Genomic DNA, 25,502 nt, shown 5'->3' on the forward strand with positions numbered 1-25,502 from the left:
TGAAGCAAAAAATGACAGTATTGAAGGAACAAATAAATAATTTAACAGTAATAGTTGGAGACTTCAATATCCCATTTTCATTAATCAACAGAACAACTAGACAGAAGATTAATGAGGAAAGAGAAGACAAGAACAACACTATAAACCAAGTAACCTAACAGACATCTATAGAACAATCCTCCCAATAACAGCAAAATACACATTTTTCTCAAGTGCACATGGAACATTCTTCAGGGTATATCCCTGTTACACCATAAAACAACTCTCAATAAATCTGAAAGGATTGATATCATGCAAAGTATGTTTTCCAACCACAATAGAATAAAATTAGAAATCAATAAAAGAATATTTGGGGAATTCACATATGTGAATAAACTAAACATGTCACTTCTAAACAACCAATGGGTCAAAAAAGAAATCTCAAGGGAAATTAAATAACAGTTTGAGATAAACAAAAATGAAAACACAAAATAACAAAACATCTCATATGCAGCTAAAGCAGTGCAGAGAGGGAAATTTGTAGCTGCAGGCACTTATTTTTATTTTTTTAGGGGCACTCCCCTGAACCGGAATAGGTTCAGAGTGACTCCTACAGGCACTTACATTTTAAGAATGAAATATTTCTCAAATCAAAAACCTAAGCTTATCTTTAGAAACTAGACAAAGAAAAGCAAATTAAACCCAAAGCAAATCTAAAGAAGATAACAGTAAGGACTGACGCAAAAATAAGATAGAGAAAAATAACAGAGAAAAATCTCTAAAAAATTCCACAAGTTGGTTCTCTAGAAAGATCAACAAAATTGACGAACCTTTTTAGCTGGACTAAACAAGAACAAAATACAGGTGACACAAATTATTAAAATTAGGAATCAAAGAGAGGACTCTGCTACTGACCTTACAGAAAGACAGACAAGGGGCTACTCTGAAAACTGTATGCTAACAAATTAGATAGCCTAGATGAAATGGACAAATTCCTAGAAAGAACCAAACTACTGAAACTGACTCGAATAAAGGTAGAAAATCTGCATAGACCTATAGAATAAAAAGAATAAACCACACAAAGAAACAAAACCTTTTACATACAAGAAAGCCCAGAACCAGATGGCATCACGGGTAAATGCTACAAAATATTTAAAGAAGAATTAACCCCAATCCCTCACAAACTCTTCCCAACAATAGAAATGGAGGGACTACTTACCAAATCATTTTAAGAGACCAACAGTATCTTGATACCAAAACCAAAAACATCACAAGAAAATAAAACTACAGAACAGTACCCCTTATGAATATAGATGCAAAAAATCTTAACAAAATACTAGCAAGCCTAATGCAACAACATATAAAAAGAACAACATGACCAAGTAAAATTTATCCAAGGAATGCAAGCTTAGTTTTGCATTTGAAGTCAACCACTGTAATACACCATAGTGATAGAACGAAGAACAAAACCCACAAGATCATCTCAATAGACATAGCAAAAGCATTTGACAAAATTCAACATATTTTCATGACAAAAATTCCCAACAAACTGGGAATATAAGTGAATTTTCCAGTCCTGATGAAGAGCATTGAAAATCCCCCACAGTTGACATCATACTTAATGGTGACAAACTAAAAGCTTTCCCTCTAAGATCAGAAACAAGACAGAGATATCTGCTCTCACCAATTCTATTCAATATTGCACTGGAGATTCTATCAGGCAGTTATATATGAAAACGAAATAAAAGGCAGCCAAATTGGAAAGGATGAAGTGAGACTATCTCTATTACAAATAGACACAGCAAATAAAGAGCCCAGGAGTTCGAGACCAGCCAGGCAACATAACAAAACTCCGCCTCTACAAAAAATAACTATCTCGATTACAAATAGAGATAATTTATATAGTTTGTAGAGACAGTAGTCCTCACTGTCATTGATAGGTTCTTGGAGACTGCAACTTTAAGTGAAATGATAATGTATAACAAAATCAATGTTTTTTCTTATCAACATCATAACACAACATTGAATGAAATGACGTTATTCAAGGACCTGCTGTATATCGTTTCACTTGAAGTTGAAAACTAAGAACCTACTGATGACATTAAGTGAGGAAATACTTTATACAGAAAATACACAACAAATTGTATTATTGAGATTGTAATACTCTTCAAACTGATCTACAGATTCAATATAAACCTTACCAAAATTCCAGCTGTTCTTTTTTACAGAAATGGAGAGTCTGGTTCTAAAATTCATACAGAAATGCAATGACCCAGAATGGCTAAAACAATCTTTAAAACAACAACAACAGCAACAAAGTTGGAAGATTCACATTTAGACGTCAAAACTTCCTACAAAACAATAGTAATCAAGACTGTGTGGTACTGGCATAACGATAGACATGCAGATCAATGCAAGAGAATTAAGAGTCTAGAAATAAACCTACATATCTATGATTAACTGATTTTTGACAGGGGAGTGAAAACTATTCAATAGAAAGAATGAATGATCTTTTCAATGAAGAGTGCTGGGACAATTGTATATCTATAGCCAAAATAATGAAGTCAAACCCTAACCTCATAGTACATATAAAATTAACTCAAAGTGGATCAAAGACCTAAATTAATACATAAAACTATAAAAAATTTTATAATATAAAATAGGGATAAATCTATATGACCTTCAGTTAGGCAAGAATTTCTCAAATATAATACCCAAACACAAACAATCCAAGGAAATACAGATAAACTAAACTTAAATTTTTTTAAAACTTTTATGCATCAAAGGACATTACCAATATAAAAATACAACCCACAGAATGGGAGAAAATACCTGCAAATCACGTATCTGATAAGGGTGTAGTATCTAGAATATGTAAAGAACTCATACAAGTTGATAATTAAAAGATAATCCCTTTTAAAAATAGGCAAAGGATCTGAATAGACATTTCTCCAAAGAAGATATACAAATGACCAGTAAGCTCACAAGAAGATGCTTAACATCATTAGTTATTATGGAAATGCAAATCAAAACCACAGTGAGGTACCACTTCACACCCATTAGGGTGGCTATAATAAAACACAAAATAGGTGTTTGTGAGGATGTGAGAAACTGGAACTTTTGTACATCACTGGTGAGAAAGTAAAATGGTTTAGTGCTGTGGAAAACTGGTGATTCCTCAGAGAGTTAAATATAAAATTACCATGTGATCCAGCAATCCCACTGTTAGATACATATATCACAAAGAATTGAAAAGAGGTACCGAAATATATGTATATACAGGTTCATAGCAGCACTAGTCACAATAGCCAAAAGGTAAAAGCAGTGCAAATGTTCTTTAACAGATGAACAGACAAATTTGGTGTGTGTGTGTGTGTGTGTGTGTGCATGCACATACATACATATAATCACCATTACTCATCCATAAAATGAAGTACTGATTCATACTACAATGTTGAAGAACCCCAAAAGCATCAGGCTAAGTAAAAGAAGCCACACACAAAAGATCACATATTGTATGATTATATTTACATAAAATATCCAGCATAGGTAAATCCATAGAGACAGAATGCTGACTACTGGTTGTCAGGGGCTGGGAGAAGGAGGAAATGGGGAGTGACTGCTTAACTAGTACAGGGTTTCCTTTTGGGGTGATGAAAATATTTTGAATCTAGACAGAGGCAGTGGTGGCACCACACTGCAAATGTACTGAATACCACTGAATTATTCACTTTAAAATGGTTAATTTTATATTATGTGAATTTCACCTCAATTTAAAAACCACAGTGAAATATTTCACACCCACTAGGATGGTTATTTTAAAAATGTGAACAATAACAAGTGTTAGTAAAGATGTGGAGACACTGGAACTCTCAAACATTGCTGGTGGGATTGTAAAACGGTGTAGCCACTTTGAAAAAGAGTTTGGCAGTATCTTAAATTGATAAACATGGAATAATCACATGACCCAGTAGTTCCACTCCTAGGTTATACCTAGGACAATTGAAAACATATGTTTACACACAAAAATTGTATACAAATGCTCACAGAATCATTAATACCCCAAAAATTGAAACAACCCAAAAGCCCACCAATTTTAAAAAGGTACGAGGCTGGGCATAGTGGCTCACATCTGTAATCTCAGCACTTTGGGAGGCTGAGATATCTGGGCAGATTGCTTGAGCCCAGAAGTTCAAGACCAGCCAGGCAACATAACATAACTCCATCTCTGCAAAAAATAAAAAAATTAGCTGGGTGTGGTGGCATGCATCTGTACTTCCAGCTACTCGGGAGGCTGAGGTGGGTGGGAGGATCACCTGAGCCAGGGGAGGTCGAGGCTACAGTGAGCTGTGATTGTGTCACCTCCCTCCAGGCTGGGCGACAGAGTGAGACCCTGAAAAAAAGAGTGAAATGAATCCTGAACAATACCTTGCATGATACATAAAAATTCACTTGAAATGGATCATAGACTTAGTATAAAACCTAAAACTATGAGACTTCTAGAGGACAACAAAAAAGAAAATTGTAGTGATCCTAGGTTAGGCAAAAATTCAAAAAGTATGATCCACAAAATTTTAAAAATTGATTAGACTTCATTAAAATTTAAAACTTCTGCTCTTTGAAAGAAAATGAAAAGATAAGTCATGAAATGGAAGAAGATATTTGTAAAACACATATCTGGCAAAAGATTTGTATATATACAAACAGTAAAAATATTTTTAAGATTTAAAAATATGTTTTAAAACCTCTGAAAATTCAAGAAAAAAATTGAATTTAAAATAGTTAAAAGATTTGATGAGATATGTCAATTTGTAATGGCAAATAAGCGCATGAAAAGAAGCTCAATATTATTAGTCATTGGAGAAATGCAAATTACAAGCACAGTGATACGCTGATACACACAAATTCTAATAGATAAAACTAAAAAACCGAACCAAGTACTGTAAGAATGTAGAGAAACTGGAAGTCATGAATTACTGATGGAAATGTAAGATGGTACAGATTGTTTGAAAAACAGTTGAGCAGTTTGTTATTATGTTAAGCATATATTTACCATAGGAACCAGAAATCCAACTCTTGAAATTTACTCAACAGAAATACATATCTGTATATTTGAATATTTATAGAGGCTTTATTAATTGCCAAAAATCTGGAAACAACCCAAATGTCCTTCAGTTGGTGAATGGATAAAGAAAGTGATACATCCAGGCAATGGAGCACAGATTACTGACACACAACATGGATGAATCTCAAATGCCTTATGCTAAATGAAAGAAATTAAATTTAAAATGCTACATACTATATGATTCTATTTATATGACACTCTGGATAATTTATAACTATAGGGACAAAAAAACAGATCTATGGTTGCCAGGGGAAGGAGGTGGAAGAAGGCATTGATTACAAAAGGGCACAAGGGAACTTTCTTAGGGCGACAAAAATGTTCTATATTTTGATTGTGGTGGTGGTTACAAGATTGTATGTGTCAAAATTCATAGAACTATACACTAAAAAAGGGTGAATTTCACTGTATGTAAATTATAATAAACCTGACTTTTTAAAAAAGCATAGCGTTAAAAGAACACATATTTTAAAAATCAATTTATAGCACAAAATGAGATTCTCTATAAGCATTATCATTTGGCTTCACAGAATGTCTCTAATGAGCAAGTATCTTTCAGCACCGTGAACTTATACTTAGCCTACAGTAAGACGAATGAAATCAGACAAGCAAAATAATAATGCTATGTTTCTATCCCAAACATATTCACAGCATTTGCCTCGGCCATGTAACATTCACTAACTTTTTTATGAGACAGAGTCTCACTCCGTCACCCAGGCTGAAGTGCGTGGTGCAATCTTGGCTCACTGCAACCTCCACCTACGACGTTCAAGCAATTCTCATGCCTCAGTCACCCGAGTAGCTGGGATTACAGGTGTGCGCCACCGCACCTGGTTAATTTTTTTGTATTTTTAGTAGAGATAGGGTTTTGCCTTATTGGCCAGGCTGGTCTCAAACTCCTGGCCTCAAGTGATCTGTCCGCCTCGGCCTCCCAAAGTGCTGGGATTACAGGTGTGAGCCATCACGCCCGCCCTCATTCACTAATATTTTTAAGCAAAAAGCATTAATGAATGTAATGGTAGTCACCAATTTTCCCAATTTTAGAAAGCATGGTTGAGGCCAAATTGATACCACCAAAGTCCTTGCCACAGGAAGTCAGCCTCATTTGAGGATTTTTAGGGTGGACTATTTTCATATCACTAGAACTAGAGAAGGCACCTGCTAGCTTGGTGGTAACTGCATTTGAGTTCAGGCTCAAACTCTAGCATTTCTCCTCTCTCCAATCCTTAAAGTAAAAGTTTACATGTATATATAGTAATACAAATGCTACTTGGGCAAACCAGAAGCAAAGAAACAGTCAAGGCTTGATGACTATACCCAATACCTGTTGCTGGATTTCTTGCCTAAGTAAGCTAATACTCCTTGCTGCTCCAGATATATTCTCTAGATGACAGTGATACATAATCTTTACTCTCTTCAAAATTTGAAACACAAACAGCAATGTTTTAAAGATTGGTTCTTGTTTAACTTTAATAAGGATTTCATTTGTTTCTCTGAACATTCTATTTTAGAACCCAGAAAATGGTATCTCAAAGATAAAGTGGCAGCTGCTGATATGTACTCAGGCAGCCTGAGTTAGTTTTTGCTTTTTTTTTTTTTTTTTTTTGAGAAGGAGTCTTGCTCTGTCGCCCAGGATGGAGTGCAATGGCACGATCTCGGCTCACTGCAACCTCTGCCTCCTGGGTTCAGGAGATTCTCCTACCTCCCGAGTAGCTGGGATTACAGGCACCCACCAACATGCCTGGCTAATTTTTGTATTTTAGTAGAGATGGGGTTTCACTATGTAGGTCAAGCTGGTCTTGAACTCCTGACCTCAAATGATCCGCCCGCATTGGCCTCCCAAAGAGCTGGGATTACAGGTGTGAGCCACCTCGCCCAGCCTTTAGTTTTTTATTTTAAAACAGCCTAGTCAGCAATCATCTCTTTGCCTCTCACAGGCCCATTAGCTAACTCTCAGGTGACTTCTTGGCTAGAATCCTCAGTTAACACTAGGGCCAGAGGCAGTGATGACTCACTGGCAAACATCAGATGCTCAACAAGAAAACGTTCCCCAGAGACAACCGTCTGCTGCAGTGACTGGTGTGCTCTGAGTGGCATCCAGCTTCATAGCTCTCCTTTCCCCCGCAGATTGGTATTCATCACCCATCTCCTCATTAAGATAAGCTGATACAGTAGGCAGCAATATAGAAGGAAATACAGTGAAATATCAGTAAGTAAAATGTAGAATACCTTGTTTTTAGCTAATTCCTTTTCCAAATTGCATCTTTCTTGTGCTATTTCTTTTTCTGTTTTATTAACCTGCCCAAGGGGGATGGGAAAAAAAGAAATAGGTCAATTTTATAGTAGCTGACAGGCTCCACTATAGCAGACATATCCTGCATGTCAATTAATACCTACACTGCAGAGATAGCACATCCTCTCAGAAAAGGGGCCAATCAGGGAGTCTCTGAGGCAGAGCAGACTTCACAAATAGCCCTGAAATTAGAAAGACACGTCTGCATGTCAGACTCTGCTGGTTCCTTCCTAAGTAGGAAGACAGGGCTGTTCCCCTTTAACCTTCACTGTCCCACTCCTTCAGGGGAAATCAATTTTTAAAATCTGACCCCTTAACTAACATGAGGATGTGTGAGTTACTAATTAACATTCACTAATGCTGGATAAGAATATACTGTTCTATTTGGCACAGACTACTTCACAGGCTAAAAGGCATAGGTTAGCCACCTAAAGATTCTTCATTGGGCAACTCAGACAAACTGCATCTGGGTTTTATTTCTTTTCTTGTCTTTTGCATTTAGAATACAATTTTAAAACATCATCACACCACAAAGAGAAGATAATGTAAATTTGGTTCTACCTACCTCCCTCTGAAATCTTTCTTTCTCCTCTAGCAGAGACTTCTTCTCTTGCATTGATGCTTCCAATTCACCTCGCAATCTTGCAATAGTTGATTCTAGCAACTCTTTTTGCACAGCTGTTCTCTTTTCAGCATCCTGTGCTTTCTGGATACACTGGTTATGCTCAAGGATTAAATGATCCCTGCAGGAAGAGAACAAGAACATATGAAAGCTAAATGAGAGTTCTAATTTAACAGAAAGAGCAATTACATGTTCTTATAGAACATATTTCCTGACTGAGAGTAGTTACTAAAATGTTCTAACAAAACTAGTTTCTTAAGGGCAGAGTCTTTATTTTATCTCTGTGGCTGGTCCAAAAAATGCACAATCAAATGTTTTCATTGAAGATGAGACTGAGACAGACAGACACATGATAAGAAACACAAATGTAAGAACAAAAGATGTATAAGAAGTTGCCCATAATTTACTTACAGATGTGCTTGGAGTTGGGTTTTCTCATTCTGAACAGTCTGCAGTTCATTTGTGATACTGGCATGGGCTGCATCCAGCAATAAGTTTTGTTCTTGAAATGTCTGCGTCATCATTTTCTGCTCTACCTGAGTGTTAAGAGCAATAGTAGAAGTTGAAACTCCAGGAAGTCTTTTGATAGGGTGTCATTTGGAGTAACTGATCAAAAACACTGAACTAACTTAAAAAAACAAGTTATATTTACATAAATAAAACCTCTTTTTAAAACAATTTATTTTAATGCCCAGTTTCTCTTTGTCCTCCTCTGAGTTGACTACAATTCTACCATTTTATAGCTCTACTAGCCAATAGTCAAGATGCATTATTTACCCAGCCTGCTGAAAAATTATAAAACTCCTAATACCAACATATTTTTAAAGATAGAAAATTATGTTACGAGTATTTTTGGTATTTTAAAATTTCAACATGGTACTTCATTTTTAAAAATAAAACAATATAAATGTATATAAAATGAAAAGATCCCTTCCTCTCTATCTACACTTTCCCTCCAAATAATCCCACATTCTAAGGATTATCATGTTTAACAGTTTGCTGTGAATTCTTTTGAGACTATCTTAAATTGCACTCAGATAATGTTACAGCAGAAGCACTATAACTGTTTTACATAATTTATTTTCTTTGGCTCACCATTTTGGGATTATCAAAACATGACATTTTTATGTACCATATACCCCTACACATAATCCATAAAATTTTTGCAAATACAGTACATATTAATAATTAGTTTTATAAATTCTTTTTAAAAGACTTCTATTTTAACATTTGATTGCAAAACAAGTCTTCACACTGGTAAAATGGGATCCCAATTGTGCTATATTCCAAAATTTTGAAATATTTGTAATAAGTATTTCATTATATATTCAGTCCACTGAATTATAAGTTCATGAAAATAGGAATTTTGTCTTGTTCACCACTATAATCCTATCTAGATATAGCATTATACTTGCACAGAGTTAACAACTAAATATTTATTGAGTATATGTTACATGCAAAGCAGGCTTAGCACTATGAGAAATAAAGATATATAAGGCAATGTTCTTGCCTCTAGGGAGCTCACAGTGTAATCCAGGAAATGAACCAGCACATAAATTACTACTAGAGAATGCAGAATACGGATGCAGCATAACATAATGATTACATACATTGACTCTGGAGTCACCTGAGGTTAAAAGGCAACTCTACTTCTTGTTAGTTAGGTGAATTTGGGCAAGTGAACTTCTCTAACCCTCATTTTCTTATCTGTAAAATAAGAGTAATGAATACTCTTTACATAATGGCTGCTACAATTAAAGGAGGTAATATGTGTAAAATCCTTAGCACAATGCTTAGTATATATAGTAAGTATGCTTACAAAAAGAGAAAGTGATCTATTTCTATGGTAGTCTGTTAATTTTCCAGGAATAGAAGTTGAAAGGGAAAACTTATCCCTTCTTGTTGGGATGATCAAGCTCCCTGAAGAAAGTAACTCAATAAAGAGAATTTCAGATATTGAAGATGAAGTAAAAAGCATTCTCAGCAGAGAAAATGGCATAAGCAAAATGAGAAATTGTAAGGTGTTTGAGGAAAAGGTTAAGTACTTTAGGGTTAGTTATACGTGTTCTCCATGATTCTATAAATAATGGGACAAATAATTATTTTTCCTCAAGCGATGATATTTGAGAAGAAATCATGAAAAGCCCTGAGTGTAAGGCCAAATCACCCCTCTGATGAAAATTGAAAAGCACTAATAGAAATAAGATAATTCAGTCAATTTTTTAAATTTATTGTTAAAATATTTTATTCCTCCAGTTGCCCATAAACATTTCCTGATCTATCAACGAGGTCGGCTTTCTGCCACCTGGTGAACTCCATTAAATTTAACACATTCACCAGCATTAAATGAATACCTGCAGAATGGCCTGATGGTCAGCAATGAGTCTGGCTTTTTCCATAGTAACAGTCTGAAGCATGCAGCTCAGCTCTGAACACTTTTTAGTCAATTGGTCATTCAAAACCTAAGAAAACACACACAGCAAGTCATTGGTCTCTCCAATAAAGAATTATTTTTACTTAAGTATTATTTTTAATGATTACATAGTATCTCACTGTATATGTGAACCTAATCTATTTAACCTATCCTCAATTCACGTGTCATTAGTTTAAAAAATACTTTCAAATATTAAAAGTCGATACCCTAAATAATTCTAAATTAAGAGATTTGTTGATTTGATAGAGCAACTGAAGCATATGGCATTTTACTGATCTATTCTTCACAACTTTGAACACTGGTTCATTAGAGCAAGACACCTGCAAAACGGAATTTACAATGTCAGTACCTAGCCAATATTACAGAAATCCATGAGCATTCAGAATTATTTAGCTAGTAACACAAAATACCTAAGCTCCTTCGCCACTAGCTGACAATATTCATAAAAGCAAAATATAGATGATTTTACCATCATGAGATTAATCTTTCAAAATAAAACAAAAATCTTTTGAGCTACACAGATCTATCATATATGCAGGTAGTTAATAATTCTCTTTTCATAATTTGAAATTTGTATTATTGAGAAAAACATTTATCTCATTTATCAGTTATTTTTGCAAGGTAGATTTGGCAAAGATCTTATGTTTTAAGCAAGTTCTTCAAGAACAAGTAACTTTGAAGGAGCACTAGGAAAAAAATACAAGAAATAAAATGGAGTAAAAGATAAATAAAAGATTATCTGGCAAACATCACAAGTGGTATGGGCAGTACAGTAGTTAGAAACACATTCAGGGGCGTAAAGTCACACCAGATGCAGATGTACAAACTATTCATCAAGGAATACCCGGGGATGAAACAGAGAACCCATGCTCTTTGAAAAGAAATAGCTAATTTTCTTTGGAGCCAGGTTACCTGAATTCAAATTCCAACTCTGCCACCTATTATCTATGTTCCTGAACTTCTCTGTACATCAGCTTCCTTATCTTTAAAATGTGAATAATAGTTTTCATTTCATAGGGTTATTGGTAGGATTACTATTTGTTACTAATATAAGGTGCCTGGAATTGTGCCTGGAATGTGGAATGGGCTCAGTAAAAATGTTAACTACTATTAGTATATGAAGAGTAATAGTAGTTGAAGTTATTATATTAAAAACACATCCGCTTTGCATTTTCTTTATTATTTTTATTATACAGAGAGCCCAGCAACACTATGATCCTAATATTGAGACAATCAAATTGTACCAAGAGAAAAGGTATTTTAAATGATAAACAATTCTTTAGGCTCTGTGGTAAGTAACTCCAATTTGGCTGCATATCTGGTGACTCTTCTTGTTGCAGATGCACATATATATAAAACATCACCTAAATTTGGGAATCATCATCCCTGAAATGATTACATCTAACTTCAAAATCCAGCAAGCATTTGTTAGGCTCCTACTGTACAATTATTTACTATAGAAGATACAAAGAAAGCATAAGACATAGCCCTTGCCATGGAACTATTCAGAAGTTCACTTTGGAAGGGTAAATACATATATTTAATGATCAAATTAGCAAGCAAGCAAAGGCAAAGTGTAAGCTAGTATATAATTTTAGCAGTACATCTTGTATACTTATATATCGTAGGAATTTGGAGAGTGAAATGAGAAATGTAGTTAATTTGATAATGTTTCAAAGATGAAATAAATCTTATGGAAATGAAAAGTTGAGTGATGGAGATGGTATGAATTTATATAATCAAGACTAATTTTGTTTCTTGGTTATTTAACTGAACAAAATTAAATAACATCTAAAAATTAGCAAAATCATGTTCATTTACTTGTGCTTTTTCTGATGCTTCATGAAGAGACGTTATTTTGGACCTCAAATATGCACTTTCTTCATGTTCCTTATTGAAAGATATCTGCAGGTTCTATAAGAAAAAAAAATTACTCTCTTTTTCACATATAAGAGATATTGTGTGCACCCCTATAAAAATAACCGTTTTATATTTCAGCCTGTACCAGTTCAAGTTCCAATGACATACACTGGAACTTTATAAATGTCTTATAAAGAATGTATAAAAATCTTGGTATCTTCAACTCCTAAACTTCTCTTTATTTCAGAACTATTTATCAAAACTGTTTATTTAAAACAATAATGAGATACCACTACACACCTAAAACAATGGCCAAAATCTAGAACACTGACAACACCGACTGTTGTCAAGGATGTGGAGCAACAGGGACTCTCATTCATTGCTGGCGGGAATGTAAAATGGTACAGCTACTTTGAAAGACAGTTTGGTGATTTCCTACAAAACTAAACATATCTTACCATATGATCCAGTAATCATGCTCCTTGAGATTTATCCATTTGGAGCTGAATACCTATGCCCACACAAAACCCGCACACAGATACTTATAGCAGCTTTAATCATAACTGCCAAAGCTTGGAGCAATCAAGATATCCATGAGTAAGTCAATGGATTAATTGTGGTATATCCAGACAAAGGAATATTATTCAGCACTAAAAATAAATGAGCTTTTAGCCAGGCACTATGGCTCATCCCTGTAATCCCAACACTTTGGGAGGCTGAGGCAGGCAGATCACCTGAGGTCAGGAGTTTGAGACCAGCTGGCTAACATGATGAAACCCCATCTCTACTAAAAAATACAAAAATTAGCCAGGCGTGGTAGAGGGCGCTTGTAATCCCAACTACTCGCAAGGCTGAGACACGAGAATTGTTTGAACCCAGGAGGTAGAGGTTGCAGTGATCTGATAGCGCCAATGCACTCCAGCTCGAGTGAGTGAGACTCCGTCTCAAAAAAAAAAAAAAAAAAAGAGAAAAGAAAAATGTGCTATCAAGCCATGAAAAGACATGGAGGAAACATAAATACTTATTACTAAGTGAAAGAAACCAGTCTGAAAGGCTATAGACTGAAAGGCTATAGACTGTATGATTCCAACTATATGGCATTCTGGAAAAGGCAAATCTACAAAGACAGTAAAAAGATCAGTGGTTGCCAGGGATTAGAAGGGGAGGGAGGGATGAGTAAGCAAAGCACAGAAGATTTTTAGAGCAATGAAACTACTCTGTATGATACTATAATATAAAATATATCTACTATAATGGTAGATATATGTCATTATACATTTGTTTAAATCCATAGAATGCACAACACCAAGAGGGAACCCTAATGTAAACTATGGACTCTGGGTGACAATGTGTCAATATAGGTTCATCAACTGTAATAATGTACCACTCTGGTGGGGGATGTAAAATGGTACATCAATTTTTTAAATGGATATCCATCAAATGGCTAATGAGGAAGCCTATGCATGAATAGGGGTACAGAGTATACGGGAAATCTCTTTACCTTCTGTTCAATTTTGTTGTGAACTTAAAGCTGCTCTTAAAAATAAAGCCTATTTTTTAAAAACTGTTTATTAAACCTATTCTTATATTGAGATTCCAGTTAGAAAGAATTTGCCTAAAACCATAACCTAAATATATCTAGTATCTTTATATCAAAGTTCTACTCCCTAAGATTAAATATTTGTTATATTATTATACATACACATTTTTTCCTATTAGCAGTAAGATCTTATGACTTCAAAGGAAGACATTCAAGGATCTTTTAAAGTTATAAGTGAAGATATTTTCAAAAATGAGGACCTGAGGGTGGAACAGAAGAAAACACCTTTGTTCTGTGGTTATAGAAAAAAAAAAAAAAGCTAGTTTTCTTTGAGATGAGAGAAGTGATAACAGAGGTGCATTGTAGGTGGGACTTTCCCTAAAACGTACTTAGTAGAATGGGGAAAGACAAAATATAAATCTTCTTCCTACAGAGGAAGAAACACCTTTCTATTTTCCCAGAAGAAGCATCTCAAGAAAAATAAACATCATATAACACAGGACGAGACAGCATCCAAAAGAAATAGAATCAACACATCAAGAGACTTAGAAATGTAGTAAGACATAAAGTCATTATGTTTTTAATTTTAAAAATTATGGCAATATATACATAAGACAAAATTTATCATTTGAACCACTGTTAAGTGTATAGTGTCATTAAACACATCCACACTGTTGTGCAACCACCAACACCAAAGAGTAGTTATATTTTTTACATTAAGTTTATTTTAAACAATTAGCTTGCAATAGGCAAAAAACACAAATAAATCTTATTATTTTTGCCAACTGACATTTTTCAAACTCTAATAACCTTCATGAAATGATTTCTTAGTTCCTAACACTATTATCCTAAATATACTACTCATTTACATGAAACTTTTTTTTATAAAACTTTTATGAGAATAAGAAGCACTGTAAGCCAACATGGAAGAAACAGGACTTAGCGAAGAGAGGAAAGACCACCTCTGTACTCCACAACTTCACAACTCACCTTATTTTCTTCAACCAACTTGGAAATGAGGTCATCTCTAGAAGCTAAAAACAAAAATTACACACAACTATGATAATAGTAACTTGCTACATTGAAATCACATAGTGAGAAGCTTTAAATATTTTATGTCTATTTTTTGTAGAGATAAGGAGAACCCAACTATTTCTATCATATTTTTATAGACTAGAAACTGTTATGGAATTATCAAGAAACTAGTCCACAGTCATTTGCAATGGTAAATGAGGTCTCTGAAGGATTTTAAGCTGAGGAGGGGCATGATCAAAAGATTCTGTTAGAGAGATCACTCTAACAGAGGTACAATAAAGGCAAGGAGATGAATTTAGTAGCTGTTAAAGTAACTGACACATGAGTAAATGACAATTCAATAAAGTAATGATAATGAGGACTGACTCTTACTGGTCATGACAACAGAGACACAGTGGAAAAACAGATGTGTGAAACAGTAAACAGAGAGCACTTCTGGACTTGGTGGCTTACTGGTGGGGTAAAATCAACAGATGAGACAAGGAGAACATCTTGGGCAGCAGGGTGAACAGTGGACTCTTCAGCTAAATAGGGAATACAGACCACGGAGCAGGTTTTGGGGACAGAATGAGTGAAACACTTAAGTATTCTATGTGTTTTGATATATCTGCAAGGCATCCAAATGTAGATATTTAGTTGTCAGTCAGATACTGGTCTAGAACTCAGGAGGATGATTTTGTATGGAAAAACAGATCTGAAACCACTCAGAGCATGCACAAATGAAAAGAAAACCAAAGACTAAAACTTGTGGAACAGTTTGGCATTATATACTAGCAGCCAAAAAGCGTAAACTTATCTGAGAGTAATGTTTTGCCTTCACAGAAAAATTCATAGTGATCTATCAGTCTTGTTTCACTTAAATATTCTAAAGCCAGAAATTATAAAACATATGAAAAGGGACATTTTATATAGGATATACCTTAGAAAAACTATACTTTTTGAACATATGAATCCACAATTCAACAGAATAAACTCAAACTTAAAATACATGAAGGAGAAAAAAGATGAACTATATGACCTTGGGAAAATTCTACTAATCAAAGTAAGAATGAAAGGGGAGTGTTTATCTTACTTGGAAGAACAATTTATTCATGGTAAGTACTATAAATCTGTATATAATCTGCTTATTGTTAATAAACTTAATTACATGTTTAAATTCATTGAAGCAAATATTTAAAGGCATTCCTTTTATTAATGTAGCTTGAATAACTACTTGTACCTTAAAGTAATAAAATTGCATATATGTCAAGTCTATAATTCAGTATTATGCACCTAGTTGGCATTCAGACGGGCTTCCTTTTCCTCATGTCAGTTTGAATTGTTGTTTTAATCTTGGTTTTTTAATAGTGTTGCACAAATTCTTTATAAAATTCAAAAATAAAGCATTAATCCAACAAGAAAGTAACATAAAAATTCAGAGGGCCAACTAATAGATAACTGTTTTAGGCCCAGCTATTCTAATTCTACTTGCTGTGGGTCTTTGGGTACAGTCAGTGTAGATCCTTTTGTATCTTCTTTTTTTTTTTTTAAATGGAGTCTTGCTCTGTCGCCCAGGCTGGAGTGCAATGGCATGATCTCGGCTCACTGCAACCTCGGCCTCCCAAGTAGTTGGCAGCCTCCTGAATATCTGGGACTACGGGTGCGTGCCACCACACTTGGCTAATTTTTTGTATTTTTAGTAGAGATGGGGTTTCACTGTGTTAGCCAGAATGCTCTCAATCTCCTGACCTCATGATCCACCTGCCTTGGCCTCCCCAAGTGCTGGGATTACAGGCGTGAGCCACCGGGCCCAGCCCCCTTTTACATCTTCTATAGAATGTGTGTATTTTCTTATCTTTCTGACAGGTTGTTGCAGTGCTCAAATGAGATAATGTGGCAGCACCATAAAATGTACATATATTTTTGTAGGCACACAATTACAGGAAGACAGAAAATTATCCAGGGGCATTGTCAGTGAGAACTTCACACAGTAATTCACTACTATAAGAAAAGGGAATATTTTCTGCTAAAAGCAGTAAGTCAAAACATTGAATAGATTACTCTTGCTCTATATTTTTTATAATTTCCATTTCCTTTTTGGTATTCTCTGCCCCCATTACAGCCACAGAGTACAGAAGGTGAACTGGAGAGTACACTAGCTTGGAGTTAGATGATCCAGTTCTAGGTCTTACTTTGCCATTTTTTCCTTTTGTAAGTCTGGAAAGACAGCTTTGAGTATTGAATGAAATAATTTATGTGAAAGTTCGATGTAAACCATGATGTATTAATCACATGAAGCACTGTCCTTGTATCTCAATGACCTCTGTCATTGAGACTATCTGGAAACTGCTTTATAATGAAGTACTAGCAACAGTAATATGATAAAAGGCTGATGGGTTAGAACATGACCAAACACCTTCAGATCAAGTCCAGGCTCTTTCATTTCCCAGCTCTGTCATCTTTGAGGACTCATCTATAAAAAGAGATTAATCTAAGCTCTCTTTAAGGTACAACTATCCATCTCTACAAATATAAGTTAATCAAAATAGATTGATAACATGAAGAATGGAGAATCTGACATGATGAACTGACAGAATCCCTAAGTTATCAAGGATTTGGGGCCTTACTTCCTTATTAATATTTTATTATCCAATATTCAATCTATTGTTTTACTTTTTTGCCCAATATTCAAGCCAGATGTCTAGAAACCAAATATTCCCAGGTCCACAAACAAGCTGGAAAAAAACAAATAAGGAATAGTTTACAATTAAGAGAGTCAAATATACTATTAACAACATTCCTTCTCTGTCTCAGTACTACAGGTAGAAGGGAAATCCCCAATGTTTTCCATACAGCACTGTGGGAAATACCAATAACACGGGCCACTTCAAGAATTTGGGATCTTAAGAGTTTTTCCATGAAATCTCAAAAAACTAACAAGAAGGTGATTTCTAGCATCTATTTTCATACTTAGATCAGATTTGAGCTGTGAAGTAGCAGTCTCCAACTCTTCTTTTTGTTGTTGTTCCTGGGCCAGTAGTTCTTGAGTGCTCTGTATAGAATCATGTAGAGCAATGCAGTTTTGCTGCAAAATGTGCACCTGAAATTGTATAAGAAAAACTCCTTTTCTATAAGATAAAGATTTCTAATAAGTTGCCTTATAGCACATGCATAAGGCAACATTCCAATCTTAATGTCACTGAGAAGCAACGAGAAGTTAGTCTATGTTATAGCTAAAATCTCAACAGAATGTGGTCTTGGAGCAGTGCCATCCAATAGAACCTTCTGCGCACTTTCCAGTGCAACAATCCACTAGCCACAAGTGGCTATGGAGCACCTGAATGTGGCTAGTGCATGAAGAAATAAATATTTTATTTTATTTAAACAGCCATATGTGGCTAATGGCTACCATATTGGCATTGCAAGTTATGGCAACAAAGGATCATTTGCAAATTCCTAAAGTAGAATCCTTGTTATAATTCAGTTATGAAGGGAAACTTTTTCCATTCGTTAAAATAATAAAGATTATGTCATCCAATTATATTAAAAATGAAACTATGAATTGACTCAGTTAAAGTATTCTAAATTATTTGTAGGTACTTCAAATAAATATGAAGGCCAAAATATGTTAAAATAATGATAACTGAAAACAGCAGCGTAAATAGAGTCCTAATTGTTTTACTTATTGATATTCTTTGCTTCCAGTGTTAGATCGCATTAGTCTTTATTTTCTATCCATGGCAGACATACACAGCATGAGACCAGGGCAATGCCTTCCAAAATCAATGTCTATAACAGAGATTGTATGGTATAATGGAAAAATACTTTATCTTTCTTTTAGGAGCCAAGAGTTCACCTCTATAAAGCCTGAGGTAAATTAACTTTTCTGGTCCTTAGCTCTCTGATTCATAAATTAAGAGTTTTGAATAATGACATTAGGGTCTTAGTTTGCACTAACTTAAAAAAAAAAAAAACTGTAGTAAGATTGTTAACATATTGCTAACAAAAAGTAAATATTTTAACAAATCTAGAGGAAATTAGTAAAATTTTAAGTGTATAGGTAAAATACCAGTTTTTGTTTGGTTTCACTTCCCAAACATACATAAGGAGAAGAAATCTTTCTACCTGTTTTCGTTCTACCTCCACTGCTGATCCCATTTCTTGTATTTTGAGGAGCATGGCTGATGCTGATTTCTCTAAAGATTCCCTAAGGTACTTCTCCTGAGCCAGTTGTCTCCTTAGCTATAAAGCAACATTACAGTTAGGCAAGACCAATTTAACATCATACTAGTTTAACAAAGATCAAAGTTACCTGAGAAGTTTATCAGACATGCCATCTCACCCCCAGTCTTAATTCATTTATGACTACTCAGAAGCATGCTTTTGTTTCTCCCTAGAAGGCCTAGGATTACCTCCTAAGGAATGTAGATCAAACGTATTGCACTCATCCTCCTATAATTTAGGTCTGTTTTCTAAAATGGAGGTCAAAATCCATTAGTAAATTGAAAGCAGCACTCAGAAAAAGGAAAAACTAAAAGAGTAGAAAGAAAATATCAGAGTGCATAGCAAGTAGTAAGGGTAAGTGCTGCTTTGTGAAATGTTTGTGTATATGTACGTGTGTTGTAGTGTAAAATACATGTTCAACAATGGATTGTCAAAAAAAGTTTGAAAAACACTAGTATCTTACCTTACTGTGTATTTTTTGTATTTCTATATTTTCTGACTTTATTTTTCAACTCTTATTTTCCCGTATTTTGATTTATCTATATATTTTTTATCTTGCAGTATTATAAACATTACTGAAACTGTTTTCATTCAATTTTGGAATTTAGAGGTCTAAACAAATAATGAAGTAACCATTAAGTAGCAGACCAAACCAACACTCCAATAATTTGGGTACTGTGATATTGTGATATAATAAGAAATATATTATTTCATCTCTGACCCTAGTTCCTGGCACATAGCTCATAAAAAACTTGGAATCACCTCAGAAGAGCGTCTTTTGTGTGCTAATGACTGATTGGCTGGGGGTGAGGGAAGATAGGTAGCTGTGGATGGGGGCTGGTCCCCAGAAAGATCAAAGCATGATTAGAGGACTGGGACTTCTAGCCCCTCCTCTCAACCTCTAATGAGGGGAGAAGGGCTGGAAGGTAAGTTGATCGTCAATGGCCAGTGATTTAATCAATCATGCCTATGTAATGAGGCCTCCATAAAAATTCAAAAGAACTGGGTTCAGAGTGCTTCTGGACAGCTAAACACATGGAGGTGCCTGGAAGGTGGTGAGCCCCAGAAAGGGCCTGTGCCCCTTCCCACATGCCTTGCCCTGTGCATCTCTTCCATCTGGCTGCTCAGCTGTATCCTTTGTAATGTCCTCTATAACAAATGGGCAAATGTAAGTCAAGTGTTTGAATTCTCTGAGCTGTTCTAGCAAATTATTTAAACTTGTTGAGGGGCATCATGGGAACACCGATTTTTTGCAAGTCAGCCAGAAGGACAACTTGGGGCTTGCAACTGGCGTCTAAAGTGGGGGGCAATCTTGTGAGACTGAGTCCTCACCTGTCTTCAGGGTAGATAGTGTAAGGACTGAATTGAATTACAGGACACTCAACTGATGTCCACTGAAGAACAGAATTTCTTGGTGTGTTGTTGGGTGCCAGAAGTGTTCTGCTGTGAGGTATGTGAGAGTAGAAAAACACACTTTTTGTTTTCTTCCCTATTTTGGAGGCACACTGACCTTATTTTTGTCAATAAATGACTATAAAAAGAATCACATAAAACATAAAGAAGGTTAAGAGTCTCTTTTATTATTAGGTAAAGAGATCCTTTCCAATTGAAATGGGAATTGCAGAGAATGCTATTCCTTTTAAGAAGTGATGTGAAACTGAAAGAAATTCTATTTTAAAACTCCAGTGTAGATGACATTAAGAGTACACTATACCTGTTTTCTAAATTGTACACATTTTTTCCTCTATGGATAACATATTTTATAATTTTTAGAATGTTTTTTAAAAGTTAAAAGGTAAAAAATGTCTTGGGATAAAACTGTTACAAGATTGCTCATTTTGGAAATGCTCTATAACGTTTTTAATCATGTCCTTGATATTTGACATGTAGGTTTTTCCGATTTTTCACTATTGTAAATGCTGCTCTCCTGAATATACTTGTGAGCAGGTCTTTCCTTACATTTCTGATTATTTCCTAAGGATAAATTCCTATAAGAATCATTTTTTCCCATTATTACCTTCATAATTTTCCAATTATTACCTTATCAATAGTATTTGAATAAATCTCATCAGTACTATGTATTAAAATTTTCTTAAATCTCTTCTGATCTAATAAATGAAAACTAACATCTTAATAATTTTGGATTTCTTTGGTTATTGTGAGATTAAATATCTTCTAATATAGTTATCAGCTCTTTATATATTTATGTAATAAACTGTCATACTTATCCTTTGTCCATTGTTTTTCGGGCATTTTAAGACAATTTTACTTTTTTTGTTTTTGTTTTTGTTTTTGAGATTGGGTCTCACTGTGTCAGCCAGGATGAGTGCAATGGTGCAACCATGGCTCACTGAAGTCTTGACCTCCCCAGGCTCAAGTGAACCTCCCACCTCAGCCTCCTGAATACCTGGTACTAAAGGAGTGTGCCACCATGCCCAGCTAATTCAAAAAATTTGTTGTTGAGCCAGGGTCTCATTTTGTTACCAAGGCTGGTCTCACCCCTGGGCTCAAGCAATCCTCCTGCCTCAGTCTCCTAAAGTGCTGAGCTTACAGGTATGAGTCACTGTACCTGGCAGTTTTAAGTTTTGGGGTGGTGGGTTTTGGAGATGGGATCTCACTCTGTGGCCCAGGCTGCAGTGGCATGATCACTGCAGCCTCGACCTCCCAGGCTCAAGTGATCCTCCCACCTCAGCCTCCTAAGTATCTGGGACCACAGGTGTACACCATTGTGCTGTTTTTGTTTGTTTGTTTGTTTTTTTGTAGAAACGGGGTTTTGCCATGTTGCCCAGGCTGTTAAACTCTTTAAAAGGGAAAACTATTAACACGTTGCCTATTTGTGTTATAATACCTTATTATAAGGGTCCCCAACCCCTGGGGCCACAGACTGGCACTGCTCCATGGCTTGTTAGGAACCAGGCCACACAGCAGGAGGTGGGCAGTGGGTGAACCAGCCCTACTGCCTGGGCTCCACCTCCAGTCAGATCAGTGGCAGCATGAGATTCTCATAGGACTGTGAACCTTATTGTGAATGGTGCATGCAAGGGATCTAGGTTGCGCGCTTCTGATGAGAATCTAACTAATGCCTGATGATTTGAGGTGGAACGGTTTCATCCCAAAACCATTCCCCTCAACTGCCCCAACCCCATGGAAAAACTGTCTTCCAAGAAACTGGTCCCTAGCGCCAAAAAGATTAGGGACTACTGCTTTATTAGTTTTGCTTTTTATATGTAGAAGTATTCTTATGTGGTCAAATCTATTGACTTTTTATAATTTCGTTCTTTTTAAGCTTAGAAATTGCTTACTTATCCAATGATAAGTTAAATATTACAATCTTATGTAAGAATGAGCCATTTTATTTGTGGTTATATTTTTTCAGATTTTAGTATCAGATTATAATTACTTTCTCAAATATAGCAGCTTAATATACTTTTCTAAACTTTGTATTAAATTATGTACTACAATTTGTCCAAAATATAATGTATTCCTTGAAAGTTTCAAAATACTTACCCAGGAAATCATCTCGTTTAAATTTTAGTTGCATCACTGTCAAATGTGATTCAACCTCTAGTTCACTCATAATTAAATATTTCACTCTTTTAAATTCTGTTTTAGTGACCCCCATTACGTAGGCTTGAAAGCATTCAGCTAGCCACTTTTTAAAGAACGGCCACTTTTAAAAAGAGACATTTTCCTCTTTTATACATGATATACCTATAATGTGCTGTACAAAAGCACATTACAAAAAGAATCCTTTACTACTGAAGTATTTGTTTCTGAAGTACCATTAAGGGCAATCAGTTAATCCATTTAATGTTTATAACATCCAGATTTTGTATCTATTTTATATATATTTCATATGTCTTAGGAAGATAAATACCACACTTCTATCTGCAGATAACCCTCTGTCATAGGCTGAATTATGTCCTCCAAAATTCCTATGTTGAAGCCGAACATCTGCTACCTCACAATGAGACTCTCTTTGGAGACAGGGCCTTTCAACAGGTGATTAAATTAAAATGAAGCCATTGGGGTGTACCCTAATGCAATCTGACTATATCCTGATTAGAAGAGATTTGGGCACACAGAGACACCAGGGATGGCTACACACAAATAGAAAAGCATGTGAGGACCCAGTTAGAAGGTGGACACCTGCAAGCCAAGGAGAAAGGCCAGGAGAAACCAAATTTGCTAACAACATGATCTTGGACTTCAAGCCTCCAGAACTTCAACAAATAAATTTCTGTTTATACCACCAAGTCTTTAGGACTCTGTCATGGCAGCCCAGCAAACTAATACACCCTTTCTTTTTTTCACATACCCTCAGAATGCCCATGTTTGACTATCATAGCACTTTTGCAAGTCTTTGACAGAGCTTAATCAAAATTCAAAACTTTACCATAGAACCAAGAATTAAGAATAAGATTTCCCCAGTAAAAAATAATGTTAAATGGCAATCCAAAGGACAAAGGATTGTCTTTTCAACAAATGGTGCTGGAAACACTGGACATCCACATGCCAAGAAGAAATTCATCTAGATACAGATCTCATACCTTTCATAAAAATTAGCTCAAAATAGATCAAAGACCTAAATGTAAAACGAAAACCTATAAAATCTCTTAGAAGATGACACAAGAGAAAATCTTAGCGACTTGGGTTTGTAGACTTTTTAGATACAATTCTAAAATTACGATCCATGAAAGAAAAAAATTGATATACTGGACTTCGTTAAAATTAAAAGTTCCTGCTCTGTGAAAGACAGCTAAGAGCATAAAAAGATAAGCTACAGAGTAGGGGAAAATAACTGCATAACACAACTTTGATAAAGGACTGGTATCCAAAATATACAAAGAACTCTTAAAACACAACAATAAGAAATAACCCAGTTACAAAATGGGGTAGGAGTCTAACAGATAACTCACCAAAGGAGATATACAGATGGCAAATAAACACATGAGATGATTCTCAATGTCATTATATCATTAGGGATTGAAAATCAAAACAAGATACCACTACACGCCCACTGGAATGGCAAAAATTCAAAACACTGACAAGACCAAATTCTGGTGAGGATGTGCAGCAACCATAACCCTTATTCCTTGCTGATGGGCATGCAAACGATACAGTCATTTTGTAAGACAGGTTAGCAGCTTCATACAAAGCTAAACATAGGCTTACCAGATGATCCAGCAATTGCATTCCTGGGTATTATATTTGCCCAAATGAGTGGGAAACTTATGTCTATGTAAGAACCTGCACACAATGTTTATAGCAGCTTTATTCATAATTGCCAAAAACTGGAAGCAACCAATATGTCCTTCAATAGGTGAATGGATAAACAAATTGCAGTACATACAATAGAATATTGTTCAGCTATATAAAGAAATGAGTTACTGAACCATGAAAAAACATGAAGGAACTTTAAGCCCATATGCTATAAAACAAGCCAGTACAAAAAGACTACATACATACTGTATGATTCCAATAATAACAGAACTAGAGAGACGATAAAAAGATCAGTGGTTGGCCGGGCACAGTGGCTCAAGCCTGTAATCCCAGCACTTTGGGAGGCCGAGACGGGCGGATCATGAGGTCAGGAGATCGAGACCATCCTGGCTAACACGGTGAAACCCCGTCTCTACTAAAAAATACAAAAAACTAGCCGGGCAAGGTGGCAGGCGCCTGTAGTCCCAGCTACTCGGGAGGCTGAGGCAGGAGAATGGCATAAACCCGGGAGGCGGAGCTTGCAGTGAGCTGAGATCCAGCCACTGCACTCCAGCCTGGGCAACAGAGCCAGACTCTGTCTCAAAAAAAAAAAAAAAAAAAAAAAAAAAAAAAAAAAAAAAAAAAAAAAAAAAAAGATCAGTGGTTGTCAGGGGCTCAGGGGAAGACATGAGGAGGGATGGGTAGGTGAAGCACAGGGCATTTTCAGGGCAGTGCAACTATTCTGTGTGATCCTATAATGATAAATACATGGCGTTATGCATTTGTCAAACCCATAGAACTTTACAGCATGATGAATAGTGAATCTTAACATATTTCACTAAATGATGGCTCAATATTGGCTCATCAAATGTTACAAAAGTACCATACTAAAGCAAGATGTTAATAACAGTGAAACTGCGGGAGTGGTGAGTGGGGTATACAGGACTCTGTGTTTTCTGCATAATTTTTCTGTGAACCTAAAACTGCCCTAAAAATAGTCTATTAAAATATCTTAAAAATAAACTCAATACATTCTAACTATGAACAATCAAGCTTTTATCAGTAATTACTGGCAAATAAAGTACTTAATATAATGCAATTTTCCAAATACCTATGCTTACCACCTAAGCACTAAAATTTATAACCTTAAAAATAGTTTTGCATAAGAATTTTCCTAAAAAGTATGTCTACTTCTCTATTTTGTATTAACAG

At 35.4% G+C, this 25,502-nt stretch overlaps 1 protein-coding gene across 1 annotated transcript in view; it reads right to left on the reverse strand.

Annotated features, from left to right (window-relative positions):
- Nucleotides 1–25,502, reverse strand: part of CCDC150 (coiled-coil domain containing 150) — a 100,841-nt gene that overhangs the window by 53,427 nt on the left and 21,912 nt on the right. Inside the window, exons 6-13 of the mRNA XM_010381609.2 lie at nt 18,990–19,106; nt 17,835–17,964; nt 14,841–14,884; nt 12,272–12,364; nt 10,371–10,478; nt 8,428–8,552; nt 7,960–8,137; nt 7,331–7,399 (exon numbers count right to left, since the gene is read on the reverse strand). Coding sequence (XP_010379911.1) covers nt 7,331–7,399; nt 7,960–8,137; nt 8,428–8,552; nt 10,371–10,478; nt 12,272–12,364; nt 14,841–14,884; nt 17,835–17,964; nt 18,990–19,106 — 864 coding nt within the window. The remainder of the gene's footprint in view (nt 1–7,330; nt 7,400–7,959; nt 8,138–8,427; nt 8,553–10,370; nt 10,479–12,271; nt 12,365–14,840; nt 14,885–17,834; nt 17,965–18,989; nt 19,107–25,502) is intronic.

The sequence above is a fragment of the Rhinopithecus roxellana genome, chromosome 14 (assembly GCF_007565055.1).
Source record: "Rhinopithecus roxellana isolate Shanxi Qingling chromosome 14, ASM756505v1, whole genome shotgun sequence".
Taxonomy (NCBI): Eukaryota; Metazoa; Chordata; class Mammalia; order Primates; family Cercopithecidae; genus Rhinopithecus; species Rhinopithecus roxellana.